General features: G+C 36.7%; 1 protein-coding gene across 9 annotated transcripts in view; it reads right to left on the bottom strand.

Annotated features, from left to right (window-relative positions):
• Window positions 1-343: 343 nt before the first annotated feature.
• The window catches only part of TATDN1 (TatD DNase domain containing 1), a 33,162-nt gene continuing 16,536 nt past the window's right edge, over window positions 344-16,969 (bottom strand). For 6 of the 9 annotated variants that reach the window (XM_019721936.2, XM_074316257.1, XM_074316258.1 and 3 more), the window contains 6 exons: window positions 11,633-11,718; window positions 11,504-11,544; window positions 9,812-9,888; window positions 4,716-4,786; window positions 3,610-3,736; window positions 344-530 (listed from right to left, as the gene is read on the bottom strand). In XM_019721936.2, coding sequence (XP_019577495.1) covers window positions 428-530; window positions 3,610-3,736; window positions 4,716-4,786; window positions 9,812-9,888; window positions 11,504-11,544; window positions 11,633-11,718 — 505 coding nt within the window. In that variant the 3' untranslated portion in view covers window positions 344-427. Of the gene's footprint in view, window positions 531-3,609; window positions 3,737-4,715; window positions 4,787-9,811; window positions 9,889-11,503; window positions 11,545-11,632; window positions 11,719-16,969 lie in introns of those variants that run through there. The other 3 variants (XM_074316256.1, XR_012490617.1, XM_074316259.1) reach the window with 3 other exon arrangements.

Here is a 16,969-nt window from a genome sequence, read left to right as displayed (position 1 = left end):
CACTTCCTGAAATTTGAGAGTAGCATTACAGTTGAGCTGAGTTTGAAAGTCCTGATTCAGAGACTGTGAGAGTTGAGAAATAGGCTTTTATCAACTAAACCTTGGTAAAAACCAGAACATGATGTTTAATTTTGATGTGAAAATCAGTATGTTAGCCATTCTATCCTTGTAGCATTGACATAAAATTGTCCTTTTGGACTTCTGAAGAGATTACAAAATGAAATACTCGGAGGTTTTTGTTTTAAGCTAAGATATGAAGTGACATTAAAATAAAATCCTGATGTCTTTATGGATAAAAATGAGAGGGATGGTGTATAGTTATATATAATACCTCTTAGACAACTTCCAGAGAATGCCTTTATTGAAACTTTCAGTAAGTTTTACCATGAAATAGTACATACGTGATGGAACATGGAAGATATACCCATTACATGCCAGGAAAAAATATTTTAATGGTGTTGTTATATAGTGTATTGGCTAATTCCAGTGGATCCTCACCTCTTACTGCTGACATTATCTCCAGAATTTGACTAAAACAAAACGAAGGCAGATGGTTAAATTTCCAATTTGTTTCAAAGGTATTTACCATTTTCCACGTAAAGATACTGTACTAGCACCTTTAATAAGCTTAAACAGGTATTATAGTTTTCAGCACTAGCAACACAAAAGTTTTAACTGCTAGGACATGTAAAACAGTAGAGACAGATTCCTGCATGTAACTAGAGCCAAGAACCAGGTTCAAATCTGTCACAAAACCACAATTAGGCAATTAACCCAGTAGAAATGAAGAGTCCTTTTAAACAGGGTCATCGTCACATATTCATCAATGGGTCATGAAGAGCTTAGGGAAGTACCGTTTCCATTTTTGTTTATTTTTATATGTACATGTAGTACTGCATCCGACTGTTGGTCATATTGTGGAGATAGCAAAGTCTGAAAGCCACTGCTTAGAGAACCGAAAGGACAGCAAGAAATTGCGGCATTGTCACTAACGCAACGACAGCGAAGAAAGAAATTTACTTGGAACAAGATGTACTGGGGGTGGGGTGGGGGCGTTTTATCTCTTCCTGTACTTTTTTCCCTGCAAGAGAGACTATAGTCCAGGTGTCAATCTTTCACTTTCTCTGTCTAGAATAATGATAATTATCAGTAGTGTTTTATAGCAATATTATATATAGGTAGAATATTTTATACGTGAAATAGAAAGTTTTAAAGTCAAAATCAAACATTTAAATAGTTCTTGTCTTATGCTTTATGTTCCCTTCATCAGTTTCTCAAATATAAATACTTAAAAGAATTAGGGACAAAGATTAAAGATTAACTAAGTTTTTTACTCTGTTAAAGTTGACACAAAAGCCTTGCTTAATCTGTATACTAAATGAACTGACTACTAAGTTTTTATTATCTGACAGTCAAAATATACTAAAAGCAAACCTGTCAACATTTAAATTGACACTAACAATCCACTTTTCTTAGTAAACTACAGAATTTTCCTCTGTTAACTACTTGGAATTGGAACGAACACGCATGTACTGTGAAATCAATGTGACTCCTGCCTCCCATCCCCCTTCCAGTCCTTTCTCCACACTGACACCAGTTATAGCTTTAAAAAAAGAAAGAAAAAAAAGTCACTTGCCTGCTTAAAATCCTTTGGGTCCTGATAAAATCTGAACTAAGAAGGCTCCAGTACAAGAGCCCTCAGTCTGGCCTGTCACTCTGCCTTCCCCAACTTATCACTTACCCGTGCATCCTACTTTCTGCCTCACTGAACTCACTGTTCCCCTGGAGCAGGTGGCCTTTGCTCAAAGTGTTGATCTCGGTCTGGCATAACTCCCTGTTAGTAAACAGCTTAAATGTCACCTCAGTTCTCTTCCTCTCAAGGCAGACAGCTGCTGTGTCCTATGGCCCCAGTCACATACTCATACCTCGGTACCGGGCACTGTCACCTGGGATTACTGTGCTTTTTATCTGCTTGTGTGGTCCAGAGGGCAGGGTGCCTCGTGGGACTCGATGCATGGCATGCCTTACCCAAAGTGCCTGGCACGTGTACCTACTCGTGGATGCGTGAGGGCAGGGACTGGCTCGATCCTTCTGTGGAGCCTCAGTCACCGGACATGGCAAGAGCTCCAAAATGTGTTTGAAGGAATTTAGAATCTAAAGGAAAGTTCTCTATACAATGAATTAAAACAAAACTTAACAGAATTTGATAAGAATGACTTTGTAAGTAGGAATTTTATAACTTGCTAATTAATAATTAGACTAAAGGCTGTGTATTTTTGAAATGTGGTTTAAAATTTTCAGTTTGCAAATGTTGATTTTCCCAAGCTCTGCCTACTCAGAACTGGTATTAATGATTGCAGTTTGTAATCAAGCCTTTTAGTTCTTAATTGTCTGCATTTAGAAACACCTTAAAATTTTGCTTTGCAAATGTATCTAAAGTCAACAGTTATACTTACCACTAAGGCGCGTATAGAAAAGTAAGCTGGATATACTGTTGGCACCTACTTCAAGGCTGGCTGCTGGAAAAGTACCAGTTTCTTATCTCTAGTGTCCTCTTAGATTTCCAAAGAATTACTCAGAAATATTGTCTCCTGACTCAATGTGCAAGTATCTACATTTCATAAAAATTACAAGTGATTCCTTACTAAGCAGAATTGATATATATATATTCCTCACCCTATGGGTTTTAAAGACTGGGTCTAAAAGTCTGCCAACACCAGCATATTAATAAAGGAAAAGAATCTAATACGTTTTTATAGAATAATTCACTTTTCTGCCTGCTGAATTTGGATCTGGGTTACCTAATACTCTTCTTACCTGTTAAAAAACGATTTAAAAAAAAATGGTGCATATGGAAGGAATTATTACAATCTAAAAGTAACAATCCAGTATTAATTTTTATGAATGTGTTAATAAGCATGTCCAATTGCCTGAACTGGTAAACCGTACTAGATTGATAAAAGTCTAGATTTCAATTTATGTGCTTGTGTAAACAAAAGAAATTAGATGATGCCCCCATTAAAATGATTTTTCTGTAAATTATGCTCTCCAACTCCTTGACAGATGGTAAGACAGCCCTCTTTTCACATGAACTATACAATATAGTGGAAAAATGATTCTGAATTGCTTTTTAGGAAATAAAATTCTGTAAGTTTTGCCCCTTTTTGGAAAAAATAAATCCTGTCTATAACTTGTCCTTTTGTTCAGAGGCTTCCAGAAATGTGTTACTGCTTTGGTTTACTCAGGTTGTCAAATCATTTAAAATGCAGATACCATTGAAAAAGTCTCCTGCTAAGTGTTTTTATAACCATCAGCAGGGAAGCTGCAGAGCAGAACTTAAACCAGGTCTACGCATGGATAGCTTTAAGCTCTTCATCCTCTCGCCTACAAACTGACAGATGTTCTCACTGCTGCAAAACCACTGGGCAGAGAGATGAAAGGAGGGGCTTGAAACAGGACAATTCAGATGCAAATTCCTCCAAACCACTGCATTAAAACGTGGAGTTTGATTGAACTTCACCCAACTTTCATTCTGTCCCTTGAGTTCCTTTTGTAAGTGGCATTTGGTCATTGATTTTAATGTTTCTGAAGACAGAAAAAAATACTTACATTATGTGGCAGGGTTCATTTCTGTCTTTCAGACAGTGCCCATTTTCCCACTTCTTTTTGGTAGGAAATGAAGTTTTTATGAATTTTGAACCAGCATGTGTATTTTTGACTCCACACCAAGGTGCATCTAGAGTTAGCAAAGAGAAGTCTCTTAGGAGGTTTAACTTTCTAAAGTACTTTTTAATGAACGTTATCAAACTAATATATAACCTCTAAAATATAAGGCATGATTCAGCTTCAAACATGGCAAAAAGCAACAGAAAACTATTCTAAGAAAAAGCACAAGATAAAATCGAACTGTACAAATTCTTAAATGCTTTACAAGACTGACTTTTTTTTTCTTCCTACTAACATTGGTGTATGGCATGCTTTTAAAAAAGACCTAAAGCTAAAAGAAATTGTGTCATGAACACATTTGGGTTAAACTTCTATATTGCCTCTACTGAGTGTGAAATAGTGGCTTCCAATTCTGGGGTTATTCAATGACCTGTTTCCTTAATGAAGAATTCTGATAGCTTACATGTTTCACAAGCATTGTACTTTTAATGAGCTCATTCACTTTTCACCACTCCCCAAGGAAATAAACCTGTTTTCTTCAGAATGGTTCAGTCTTGACTTTTCTAAAAATGTCCACGTGTATAAGGAGACCATTGAGTTCCACAGGATAAAAATTACAGCTTTTAACTTTGTTTTAAGAGGCAAAAGATTTTCAAAATTTTTGTACTAAACCAATTTGATTTAAATTTCTGCGCTTTATTTAAAATGTGTTGTAGAAATAAGCCATTACAAAGAAGACACTAATGGCTTTAAAAAATCTGAATAGTTTTTGAAACCTGAGGTAAAATGCTTAGTTAAGACTCCTTGTTTATTCAATGAAATATTTAAAACTACAACTTTCTTAGTTACATCCCCTTATAGGCTTTGTCAAACTTCTAAAATTGAAAAAAGTGCATCAATTTTTTTTTCATCAATTGATGACCTCCAAAGGTTTTCTGCAAAGTATAATTGTTGAGGTTGAATATACTATTTTAAAATATTTGTTCACTTTTCTCTAGCTCTTTTTTGGGATGGTTTAATATGAAAATTAAAGTTCTAAAAAACTTAACCAGTCTCAATCATTAATTTTTCACTAGGTATTGATTTCAAAACTTCCAAATTAGCCTCAGTTTTCAGTGAGCTTAAAGAAAGATTCATATGTACATATATAATTAAAAGGTGCATTTAATGAAGGATAACATTTTTTCATATTATAAAGGTGTCTAAAACATCACAAAACTAATCCAAAATCACAAAACAAACTTTGGCCATAATGGTAGTATACCACTGTATTTGCACATTCCTAATAAACAAAAATTTTAACTTCCAAGGGCTGAAAGTCTTTTTAAAAGAAAGGATTTATTAGGTCATTGCTAGCAAGAAAAAGACCAGCTCCTGAGGCATGAAATCTAAACCAGCAGCACCTTCTTGGAATTGAGCCCTTCACACCTCAAGTAGGGGTTGTGGTGGTGCGGCAGAAAGACGTTAGTCGTGAAAGAATTTACATTGTCTATAGGCAAAGGGGTGGGAGAAGGTGAAACAGGGCCAGCTCTGGGACAGGCACAGAGCCTGCAAGGAACACGTGTCCACTCCTGTGGACTGGCTGTGGGCAACTGATTGGAAAGTTGAAGCAGCAGAGGCTCCTGGGGCTCGATGGCGCCTGGCTGTACTCTCTTAGATAATCGTGAAAACAGTCACCTGGAAGCTAATCCAAAATTCCAACAGACATACAGGAAGGTGAGCTGTCTTGTCAGCTGGCCCTGTAGGTGTTACCGATATAATCCCTCCTGTCCCGTCCTGCCACTCCTGGGCCTGCTGTTAACTAAATTTAGGACACCTCAGAATTTTCTCCCTGTCACCATCGTACAAAATCCAGATTAAGATCTAGTCCAACCAAATCCTGCCGCTGCGGGGGGGCGGGGGGGCTGCACACGACAATAATTTTCTCTGTAGAGCTTAGCTTTAAGAGAATTCATTTGTTTCTGAGTAATGCGCCTAACTTAGAGTGGTGTAGTCTAAGCGTTCTCTTTCAGTTAAAAGTATCTTCCAGAAGTCTACAGAATATTTCTCCATTAGCAAAGCACCTTTTTTCTTTGCTTTTATAGGTTTTCCTTTTTGAATATCTGTAGTATTAGTAGGATTTTAGGAGGGGTAGGAGTGAAATGTGTGTCTAGTATGCCAAAAGTACTAGCCTTTTATTTAGGTGTTCTGTAGAAGGAAAAAAATTCGTATTTTCATCCATCTTAATATTTCGGTCAATATGAATAGTTTCTAAAATATGTTGATATGCTCAGTATTGAGGGGATGCAGAGTTTGCCACCCCAAAATAAGCCTCTTTGGGATACTGATTATTTTAAGCTGGTTCTTTTTTTAAAAGAGGAAAACCCTTTGGTCGTTCCTCTAACTGCCTAAGAGAATTGAGATGGAGGACCAGCTCCAGGAAGAGCACTATTATCCTAGGTAACTACACTCTAAACTGAGTGGACAGGGAGGGGGCAGCCAGGCCCCCCTCATCAGTCTTGTCTGTGCCCACCGTTGGAGGTGGCCCAGCACACACACACACTGACAGACATTTGCTTTCCAGCTCCAAGGGAACTGCCTTCTGCCCTTTGTCGTCCCAAACCACAAACCCTCCGCACTTCTTAAAGATGCACATAAGCCTTAACTGCCTCATGTGTCCTCGGGCGCATACTCTTACGGAACCCCCATGTACACGTGTGTAGTAAATTTGAACATTTTCTCCTGTGAATGTTTCATGTTAATTTGATTATACAGCCCAGGCAGAACTTAGAAGGGGAGAAAGAAAATTAATCTTTCTGCCACCACAGTTTGGATACTAAATTTAAAACTTTTCACCATATTACCAAATTATTTGCATATTTTTGATCTCATGAAATATTATCTGATTGATTTAGTCCTTTCCTACATATATTCCATGTTTCTAAAAATTGATCTAAATACAGAAATATATACAAGAGTAAATATTTTTAAAGCCAGTATCTTTATTTAATAAAGTTTCTCACTTAAGGAAGAACAACTGTTTAATTCTGTAGTTAAATTTAAAACTTGCACATTTTCTTTGGGGGGGAAGTTATAATTTAATCCTTAGAAAACAAAGACTATCAATAGTATAAAATAGATTGAATTACCATACATGGAGACTCCGATTAAGACTACAATAAATTGAATTTCAAAATAAGAATAGAAATACTGACTTTGATTAGATAAATGACTAACCCATTAATTCTAGGTTAATGTAGGAAGAAAAAAGTAAACTCAATTTAGAATATCTAAGACAAACTTATGGTTCAAGTGGATGGAATAAAGGCCTTCTACCCCCTTCTCTTGAAAATCACCCCAAAATAACAACGAAAAAAAGAAACAGCATTTTGATGAAACTAGGAGACATTTCTGACCCCTAATCAAAACATACAGCAGAAAGCCGATGGACAAATGATAAACAAATAACGTGTGTTTACATGCTAAGTGACTCAAGTGCTATGCGCCCGCAGAGAGAGATATAAAAGCAAACCGATTCACCCAAGAAAATTCTAACTGCAAGAACTAGTACCTAGAAAGGCCAGGAAAGGCAGGGAACTGAATGGGGGATTGTTTGAAAAGTCCGGACAAGATGGGACTCCCAGATGACCTTCTGCTGAGTTGGTGCAGAGATGGTTACTTTGGCCCCACCCAGGGGAAGGAAGAAGAGGGGGAGGGCAGGAGGCGGGAAGTGTACAGTCTGGAGAACAAGCAGCACAGAGGAGGCATGGGATGCACGTGGAGGCCGATTGCTGAGCGAGCTGTGAGATCCTCTCCAACCCCACCCTGCTTCGGAACACAGGTATTTTGATGAACCCCACCCCCACTTTCCCAGCAGAGATCAGAGGAATCTGGAGAAACTGAACCAACCCAGAAGAATGTCTCCACAAGCTGACATTTAGGAACCCCTGGTGAAATGTCAGTTGGCCACCTGACTGGCCTGCCAGCTGATGGGCTATCTCACCACTGAGCTCCCAAATAGCTTGTTTTTTTCTCTTTTTAACTTCTTAAATATACAGGGAAGAATCGCCTGACATCTGAAGAAAGCTTTCATCATAATAGAGAACAAAACAAAAGAAAAAGGAGCTCAGAGGAAATAAAAGCATTTTCCGGCAAATAGAAAATAACTTTTAAAAACTATAATTCTATCTTTAGAAAGATGAGAAGATGCTACATCTGTCAAACAAGCTTATGGTAGAAATAAAAGGGAGAGCTTTCAGAGGCTGAAGTATCATAAAACAGGTTGAAAAAAATAAAGCACTTTTTTGAAAGTAGGCAAGGAAACAGAGAGAAATCGTAGAATAAAAAAATAAGATCAGAGTATTAATCTAGGAGGTCCAAAGAACAACAACAACAAAAAATTGAGAAAATTTTCCTGGACTGACAAAGATGGGCCTCTAGCTGGAAGGGGCTAGTAGAGAGCACATAACAAATGACACACACACACACACAAATCAAAACATCTTTATGAAGTGTGACAATACCAGAGATAAAGAACCAAAATCTACAGGAAAAAAACTGTTACAGGGAAAGGACTGGGCATCAGAACAGCAACTGACCTTATCAACATTGGAACCTAGAAATGGAACATTGTAAATTCTCAGTGAAAATGATTTTTAATCTAGAATTTTACTCCCAGAAAAACTATCAAGTGAAAGATTTTTTTTTTTTTAATGCACTAACTTATCTAGGCAAACTTTCAAGAGGAAGAGTAGAATAAAACCATTTTCAAACATGTTCCATCAAAACAAACCAAAACAGAATACATGGGATCTAAACATAGGAATTCTATCACAGAAAAGACACTAGGCTCAATCTGAAGCAGAAAGATGGAAGGGTCTGGAACGAATGGAACTATCAGATAATCTAGGCAGATTTCCTTATGTGGAAAACTAGAGAAAGGCATTTTACAGAGCTATTGGAAAGTATGAGAAGGCTTAAAGTTTTGAAGCAAGCCAAATAAATAAAAGTTTGAGGAGAGTTACTCCAGGAGAATCAAAACAGAGGTCCACCACACAGTTCAGTGTATGCAGACACAATAATAAAAACACCAAATATACATTTAACCAAAAATTCTGAAATAACTACACTGAGAGAACTCTGGAGGATAATGCAGGTTGGGGAACAGTATGGGACATGTGAACTTAAATGCTCGTAAGCCTTCATGAGAATAAAGGGAATGAATTTAAGAGTAGCAATGCATATTATGTGCAAATATGGTGACAAATTGCACTGTGGCTACCTCTGGGAAAGCTGACTTCGGGGTAGAGAGCATGCTGAGGAGACTGTTTGTTTATAAGCCTCTTAGTACTCCCAGACTTTTTAATCCACGTACATGTACTCCTCTGCATAGTCATTTATAAATTAATCAGATAAACTATGGAAGACACATCGAGGACATTTAAATAAGTCTGAACTCTATAGCAAATAATTTCATGATTCTCTTTTCCTAAGCTTTTAATTAAAAAAATAATATGAGAAAAGTGGTAATTTAAGGAAATGAAACACTAAAGAGGGAAAGCAATCTCATACTATTTTGTAATTTATTTAACAAGGTACGTTGACATCCTGTGGAAACACACTGACAGAGGCTCACCAAATTTGGAAGAAAATGAACCTGTACTGGGTGTATGTGGTTTTAGTGTGAATGGTCAGAAACGTCAGAGTGAGGAGCCAGAGAACACAGGATCTCACACATCGAGTTACTTTAAACCTGTTTCTTAGCTTCTCTACTCCTCAGTTACTTGACCTACAGAGACATATAAGATGATTATGTCACAGTATGACCTTTCCCCTGTGGTCAGATGTCACTCGTATACAATGCTGTGAACATGTATGTTTCAAAGGGATAAAATAACCGGAAAATAAACTGCCCTGCTAGAGAAAGCTGGCTGCCGAGCTCACCACAAAACTGTTTTCCATTATTAGAGCAAAGGGTAGTAGTTTTTAACATTCCAGCTTTAACTTGTAATATTTCTTAAATAATTACTGAAATTCTCAGGCCAAGATCAATGCAAAATACAAACTTTAATAAAAATACATTTAAATTGCAATTCGCTGTAAAACAATTTAAGGAATCTGCTTAATATAAAAACTAAAAGCACAAAAAAACAAAAGAAGAACCTACCAACCATTAAATCCTATATAGAGATCCAAGTCAATCAAAGCAGCTGCGGCCTCCTTGGTGCCATCAAATGAATGCACCTAAGGACGGACAGGGACAGTTTTATTATAATAACCCTTTCTTTAAAATTCTAAATAACATTAATAAGATTTTCTAAGCAGAAATGGATGCATTAGGGTTTCTGGAGCACAAGGTTTCAAATGCGGTAGCCCCTACAATTTTTATTTTCAAATCAATTTTCACAATTATAACCTGTCATCATCTCCAGTGACACGAGGAAAGAAGGAATTAGCTGGCTGCCTAAACTTCCTGTCTTTGTGGCTGTCTGCGTATGGGCATTACTGCACGTATACGTTATAGCGTGTACCTCCAGGAAGGGGGCTGGGGTAGGGAGCACATTCTTAGGCAAATGCATGACAGAAAGCTAGAAATGCTATAAAACTATTTAAAATATATTTTTAAATATTCCATTTTTCCGTTAGAGGATACTTTTTACTAGAACAGAAATGATGTTTAAGAGGGAAGTTATAAGGTGATTTATGAAGAGGTTGGGAGAACATTGTTTAAAATATGTAAATCGTTATATTGCCAACAATATCAACTCAGCAAGCCAAAAAAAAACAAAAACAAAAAACACTGAACTGGCGTTTCTCCTTCCAAGACATAGGGATTAAGGCATAGTTTTCACAGTCTGGATGTATTTATGTAATCAAAATCAGTGAGTAACAATGGTAACACTCCTTTAAACACATCTAACCAGTGATGTCACATTGAGTCCAGAGAGACTGAATACACCCAAGATAACATGTTTCTCAACAATAAAGAAAAATGCATTACACAACTGCCCCAAAGGGTTTATTTTCTCCCTCAGCATTTCCAACTGACTAGAAAACATGGTCTCCAAGAATATCAAGGTAAGTCTTAAATGTGAACTCCTCATAAACCATTTCAGAAAATTAGTTATTAATTCTTTATTTGGCAATCTTTTTAATAAAAGTCAAACATTTAAAGTGGATTTGCTGTTGCCATTGATTTTTTAAAACTTATCGAATCATCCAAGTAGATTCTTATTTAGAAATAGAGCAAGTGGGCTGGGAAGTAGAGCCTGAAGGTTATATATATCACTTATATATACATATAAGTGCCACCAGTACTTCCAAGGACACTAATGAAAGCCTCTCTCAATTCCCAAGTACTGTTCCTAAAGGATAAATTATAGACAGGGTCAGTAAACTACAGATAAAAATGTGCACAGTAATATTAACACGTTAGCAATGCAGAAAACATGCATATCACTAGTACGTATGAAACATCAGGCAGAGGCTAAAAATTTAAGAGAATATATACGAAACTGTCAAAGCAATGCAATGTGGGTATATAATTAGTGCACAGTGCTATTTGCCCTTTCCTTAGTAGGCATAGTATAATGCTGTGGTTTTACACACCTAAATAACAGTTGTTTAGGGGGAGACCAGTGAGTCTCTCCTGAAATTATGTATGAAAATTTGTATATCTGACCATTTTTCTGAGGCAGATTGTCAAAAGAGTCCATGATCCAAAGATTAAAAATCACTGCTCTGGATACGTGAGTTAAGTGCTGGGCAGATAATACTTATAGGAAACGTCTTAAGACAAACCTGAATAACCAAAAGGCTGTTGTGCAGCATATGTTACAAACAACCCTTTTATACTTACTACTCCACCTACACACCGATCTCTATTTCTTTTCATTATGTCTGTGAATTAAAAACAGAGCAAACGTTTAGCAAATAGCTTCGTTTCTGCAAAACTTATATTCTAAATGATACTTTAGCTTAGACTCACCTAAAAATTCAGCATGTGAGTTTCGACAGTGAAGAAACATGGGTAATTTTGTTTGTTCTGACAGTTCAAACTGTTTTTCAAAATATCTACATAATGCAAAAAGATTTCCTTGTTAAAAATTTTATTTTAGCATGAGAAAAATAATTATGTCAAATGATTTTTTGTTAAAGGACTTTTATTCTCTAGAAATTTATAGGACATAAATAGTAAATTCAGACATTTAAAATACATCAGGCTTAGCCAAGGGCTTCTGTAACACACAACATCTGGAAAGGGATACATCATTTTCTAGGATCACAAAATTATCTCAGAAATGTTTGTTAGTTTCTCGATTATACCTACTGGGTAAATTAGGTAGTACTTTACTACTGATCCTAGAAGTAAAGAGCTACAGTTTAGCAGGATGGGATGTTCCTCAAAATAATTCCTTTTAACTAGCTTTCCAACCAAATCCCAGCAAACGAAGCAGACGCCCTCCATAAGCTGTGGGATCCCTCCTCTGCACGAGTTGGTGATGGAAATATTAGGTTGGTGCAAAATAATTGTGGTTTTTGCAATTTTTAACCTTGTAAACTGCAATTACTTTTGCACCAGCCTAATAACACGGCTGGCCCCTGGCCCTAAGAGCTGGCTGAGCGTCCCCAGGAGGAGTCAGCTCACCCAGTGAGAAGCCAGGCGGAGCTTTATACTCAGTGTTTTCTATGTTCTGTTCTATAAGAAATTACTACCACTGAGCAAAAGGATTCCATTAAAAACTAAAATACAAGGAGGATTCCCTTAAAAACTGAAAAACTGAAATACTCTTATTTTTCAGAAAAATGAAAATTACATGATAAAATGACAGCCCTGAATATTTTATTAAAAAGTTTTTCAGGTGCCATATACAATCATCTCATTTGATCCTCGAGCCCTAGCACAGGACAAGAGCTGGTGTCAGAAAGGGGTAGGACCTCGTAGGATCACAACACGTGGCAAACACGGAACCAGAATTTCAGTGCGCTAATTCCAAACACCGACAAAGCAACCAAAAGTTGTGGCATTTCAAAGAAGCCTCTTCCTCGAGCCACAGTATCATAACAATATCCAGAGGACCCCCTGGGGTGGAAGGGTTCTTTTGCTTTCCTTTTTTTAAGCACATTGCTCCCTCTCATTCTTATTAATGGTCAAGTAGTTGTTGTTTTTTTGAATTAAAGTTTATTGGGGTGACAATTGTTAGTAAAGTGACATAGATTTCAGGTGTACAATTCTGTAATACATTATCTATACATCACATTGTGTGTTCACCACCCAGAGTCCATTCTCTTTCCATCACCACATATTAGACCCCGTTTCCATTTCTTTCTGTCTTCTTCAATTTCTTTTAAAAATGTCTTAGTTTCCAGCATAAAGGTCTTTCATATCATTGGTTAAGTTTATTCATAGGTATTTTATTCTTTTTGCTGCAATTGCAAAAGGAATTGTTTTTTTAATTTCTTTTTCTGAGATTTCATTGTTAGTATATAGGAATGCAATGGACTTTTGTTATGCTGATTTTGTAGCCGGCAACTTTACTGTATTCGTTTATTGTTTCTAATAGGTGTAGTCTTTAGGGTTTCCTATATATAGCATCATGTCATCTGCAAAGAGTGACAATTTAACTTCTTCATTATGAATTTGGATGCCTTTTCTTTCTCTTGCCTGATTGCTCTGGCCATGACTTCCAACACTATGTTGAAAAGCAGAGGTGATAGGGAAAGCCCTGTCGTGTTCCTGAACGTACAGCAAAGGGCTTCAGTTTTTCACCGTTAATTGTATTAGCTGAGGGTCTGTCATATATGGCCTTTATTATGTTAAGGTATTTTCCTTCTATACCTATTTTATTAAGTGTTTTAATCATAAATGGATGTTGTATCTTGTCAAACGCTTTTTCTGCATCAATTGATATAATCATATGATTTTTGTCCTTCATTTTCTTTATATGATGTATCACATTGATGGATTTGCATTATGTTGAACCATCCTTGTGCCCCTCGGATAAACCCCACTTGGTCATGATAAATAATCTTTTTAATGGGTTGTTGCGTTCGATTTGCTAGAATTTTGTTTAGGATTTCTGCATCTGTATTCATCAGAGATATTGGTCTGTAGTTTTCTTTTTTTGTGTTGTCCTTACCAGGTTTTGGTATCAGGCTAATGTTGGCCTCATAAAATGAGTTAGGGAGTTTTGTCTCTTCTTCAATTTTTTGGAAGAGTTTGAGTAGGACAGGTATTAAATTCTCTTTGAAGGTTTAGTAGAATTCACTGGTGAAGCCATCTGGTCCCAGACTTTTGCTTCAGGGAAGGTTTCAGATGATTGAATCAATTGCTTTACGGGTGATCGGTCTATTTAGATTTTCCAATTCTTCGTGATTCAGCCTAGGAAGGCTGTATGTTTCTAAGAACTTGTCCATTTCTTCTAGGTTATTGAATTTGGTGGCATATAGTCCTTCATAGTATTCTTGGATGATCCTTTGTATTTTTGTGGCATCCGTGATAACTTCCCCTTTCATTTCTGATTTTATTAGTATCTTTCTCTTTTTATCTTAGTGAGTCTAGCCAAGGCTTTGTCAATTTTATTAATCTTTTCAAAGAACCAGCTCTTTGTCACATTTTTTTCTATTGTCTTTTTGTTCTCTATTTCTTTTAGTTCTGCTCTGAATTTTATTATTTCCTTTCTTCTGCAGACCTTGGGTTTCATTTGTTCTTTTTGTAGTTCTTTAAGGTGTAACGTGAGGTTATTTATCTGGGAATTTTCTTGTTTCTTGACAGAATGATATAAATTTCCCTCTGTAATCATATAAATTTCCCTCTTAAAACTGCTTTCACTGCATCCCAAAAATTTTGGTAGGATGTATTTTCATTCTCATTTGTTTCTACGTATCTTTTGATCTCTCCTCTTATTTCTTCTTTGACCCGGTCATTCTTTAAAAGTATGTTGTTTAATCTCCACATATTTGTGGTTTTTCCTGCTTTCTTTTTGCAGTTGATATCCAATTTCAAAGCCTTGTGATCAGCGAATATGCTTGGTATGATTTCAATCTTCTTAAATTTGCTGAGGCTAGTTTTATGTCCCTATATATGGTCTATCCTTGAGAACGTTCCATGTACACTAGAAAAAAATGTATAGTCTGATGTTCTAGAATGAAGTGCTCTATAAATGTCAATTATGTCCATTTCATCTAATGTCATTTAGGGCTGCTATTTCTTTATTTTCTGTTTGCATGAGCTATCTATAGCTGTCAATGATGTATTTAGGTGCCCTACTGTAATTGTTTTCGTCAATTTTTCCCTTTAGTTCTGTTAGTAGTTGCTTGGTATATTTCGGTGCTCCCTGATTGGGGGCATAAATATTGATAACTGTTATGTCTTCTTCTTGTATAGTCCCCTTTATTATTATGAAATGTCCATCTTTGTCTCGTTACTTTTTTTTTTTTTATCCTGAAGTCTGATTCATCTGGTATCAGTACGGATACACATGATTTTCTCTGGATACCATTTGCTCAGAGTGTCAATTTCCACCCTTTCACTTTGAGTCTACGTTTGTCCTTATAGCTGAGATGTGCCTCTTGGAGGCAGCATTCGGTTGGGTTTAATTTTTTGATCCAATCTGCTACTCTGTGCCTTTTAATTGGTGAGTTCAGTCGATTTACATTCAGGGTGATTATTGATATGTGAGGATTTCCTATCATTCTATCTTTGGTTTTCTAGTAAGATTGTGTCTCCATTGTTCTTTGCCTTTTTGTTATTATTTCTGTGTAGTGGCATTTTATGATCTTTCCCTCTGTTTCTTCTTTTATTAAGTTGTATGTTTCAGTTCTGGATTTTTTTTTTTTTTTTTTGAGTGGTTACCATTAAGTTTATGTAAAAGAAAGTTTCATATTTAGAGTATTCCATTTTCTTCAGCATGCTTACTTTCTCCATTCCTATAGTCCGGTTCAGGCCTTTACTCTCCCCTCTTTTATGTTTCGGTTGTCACAAATTATCCCTATTTATGCTGGTCAAATAGCCTCCTTCAGTATTTCTTGTAGTGCAGGTCGTATGTTAGAAAATTCCCTCAGCTTCTGTATGTCTGGAAAGGTCTTTATTCCTCCTTCATATCTAAAGGATATCTTTGCTGGATATGTTCTTTTTGGCTCATAATTTTTCTTTCAATAGTTTGAATATTTGACTCCACTCCCTCCTGGCTTGTAGAGTTTCTGCTGAAAAATCTGATGATAATCTAATGGGCTTTCCTTTGTAGGTTACCATCTTCTTTTCCCTGGCTGCCTTGAGGATTCTTTGTCATTAATTTTTGATGGATTCAATACAATGTGCCTTGGAGAAGACCTGTTGGGGTTGAGGTAACTAGGTGTTCTATTTGCTTCTTGGATTCGAGGATCCAGTTCTTTCCACAAGTTTGGGAAGTTCTTGTCAACTATTTGTTTGAGTATACTCTGTTCCCTTCTTTCTTCTCTTTCTGGTATGCCCATTATTCTTATATTGTTCTTTCTGATGGAGTCAGAAAGTTCTTGTAGAGTTCTTTCATTTCTTTTTAAGTCTCAAGTCTCTTTCTTTTTCCATCCGTGTCATTTCCAGATTTTTATCTTCAATGTCACTGATTCTTTCCTCCATCTGGTCAACGCTACTACCTAAGCTGGCTATTTCATTCTTCATTTCTTATATTGTGTTCTTAATCTCCAGAAATCCTATTTGGTTCTTTTTAAAAATTTCAATCTCTTTGGTAAAATGTTCACCTTGTTCTTTGGTTGTGCTTCTGAGTTCATTAAACTGCCTTTCTGTGTTTTCTTGCATCTTGTTGAGTTTTTTCAGAACTGCAATCTTGAATTCTCTGTCATTTAAGTCGCATATTTCCATATCTTTAAGTTCATTTTCTGGAGACTTTTCACTTTCTTTCTGAGCTGTCTTGTTGCCTTGGTTATTCATGGCAATTAATGATTTATTATTTCTCTTCCTAGACATCTACAGGAGTGGGTTCTGAAACAGGTTGATAGGAAGAGGTCTTTCTTTTGTTTTCCGGTATGTGTTGGTAGAATGTTTTATTTTCTCTCCGACTGCAGCCTTTTATTCTCTCTCACACCATAGTGCTGTGTTTTCTCTGCACTATTCCAGATTCTCACACAAGGGGGGATTCCCTGGAAGGTGGACTTCTCCTCTATGAACAGTTCGCCTGGATCATACGGTGCCACCTCCATGGGGGGATGTGGACAGCTTCTGAAGTTCTAAAGCTCTTCCTGCACCAGATTCAGAGCCCGTATGTTTCAGGAGTTCTGTTTACTCCTGCAGAGATCTGTCCAGATAGGTGGGGACGGGGTGGGGTGG

The sequence above is a fragment of the Rhinolophus sinicus genome, linkage group LG12 (assembly GCF_036562045.2).
Source record: "Rhinolophus sinicus isolate RSC01 linkage group LG12, ASM3656204v1, whole genome shotgun sequence".
Taxonomy (NCBI): Eukaryota; Metazoa; Chordata; class Mammalia; order Chiroptera; family Rhinolophidae; genus Rhinolophus; species Rhinolophus sinicus.
This window is presented reverse-complemented; position numbering and strand designations above follow the sequence as displayed.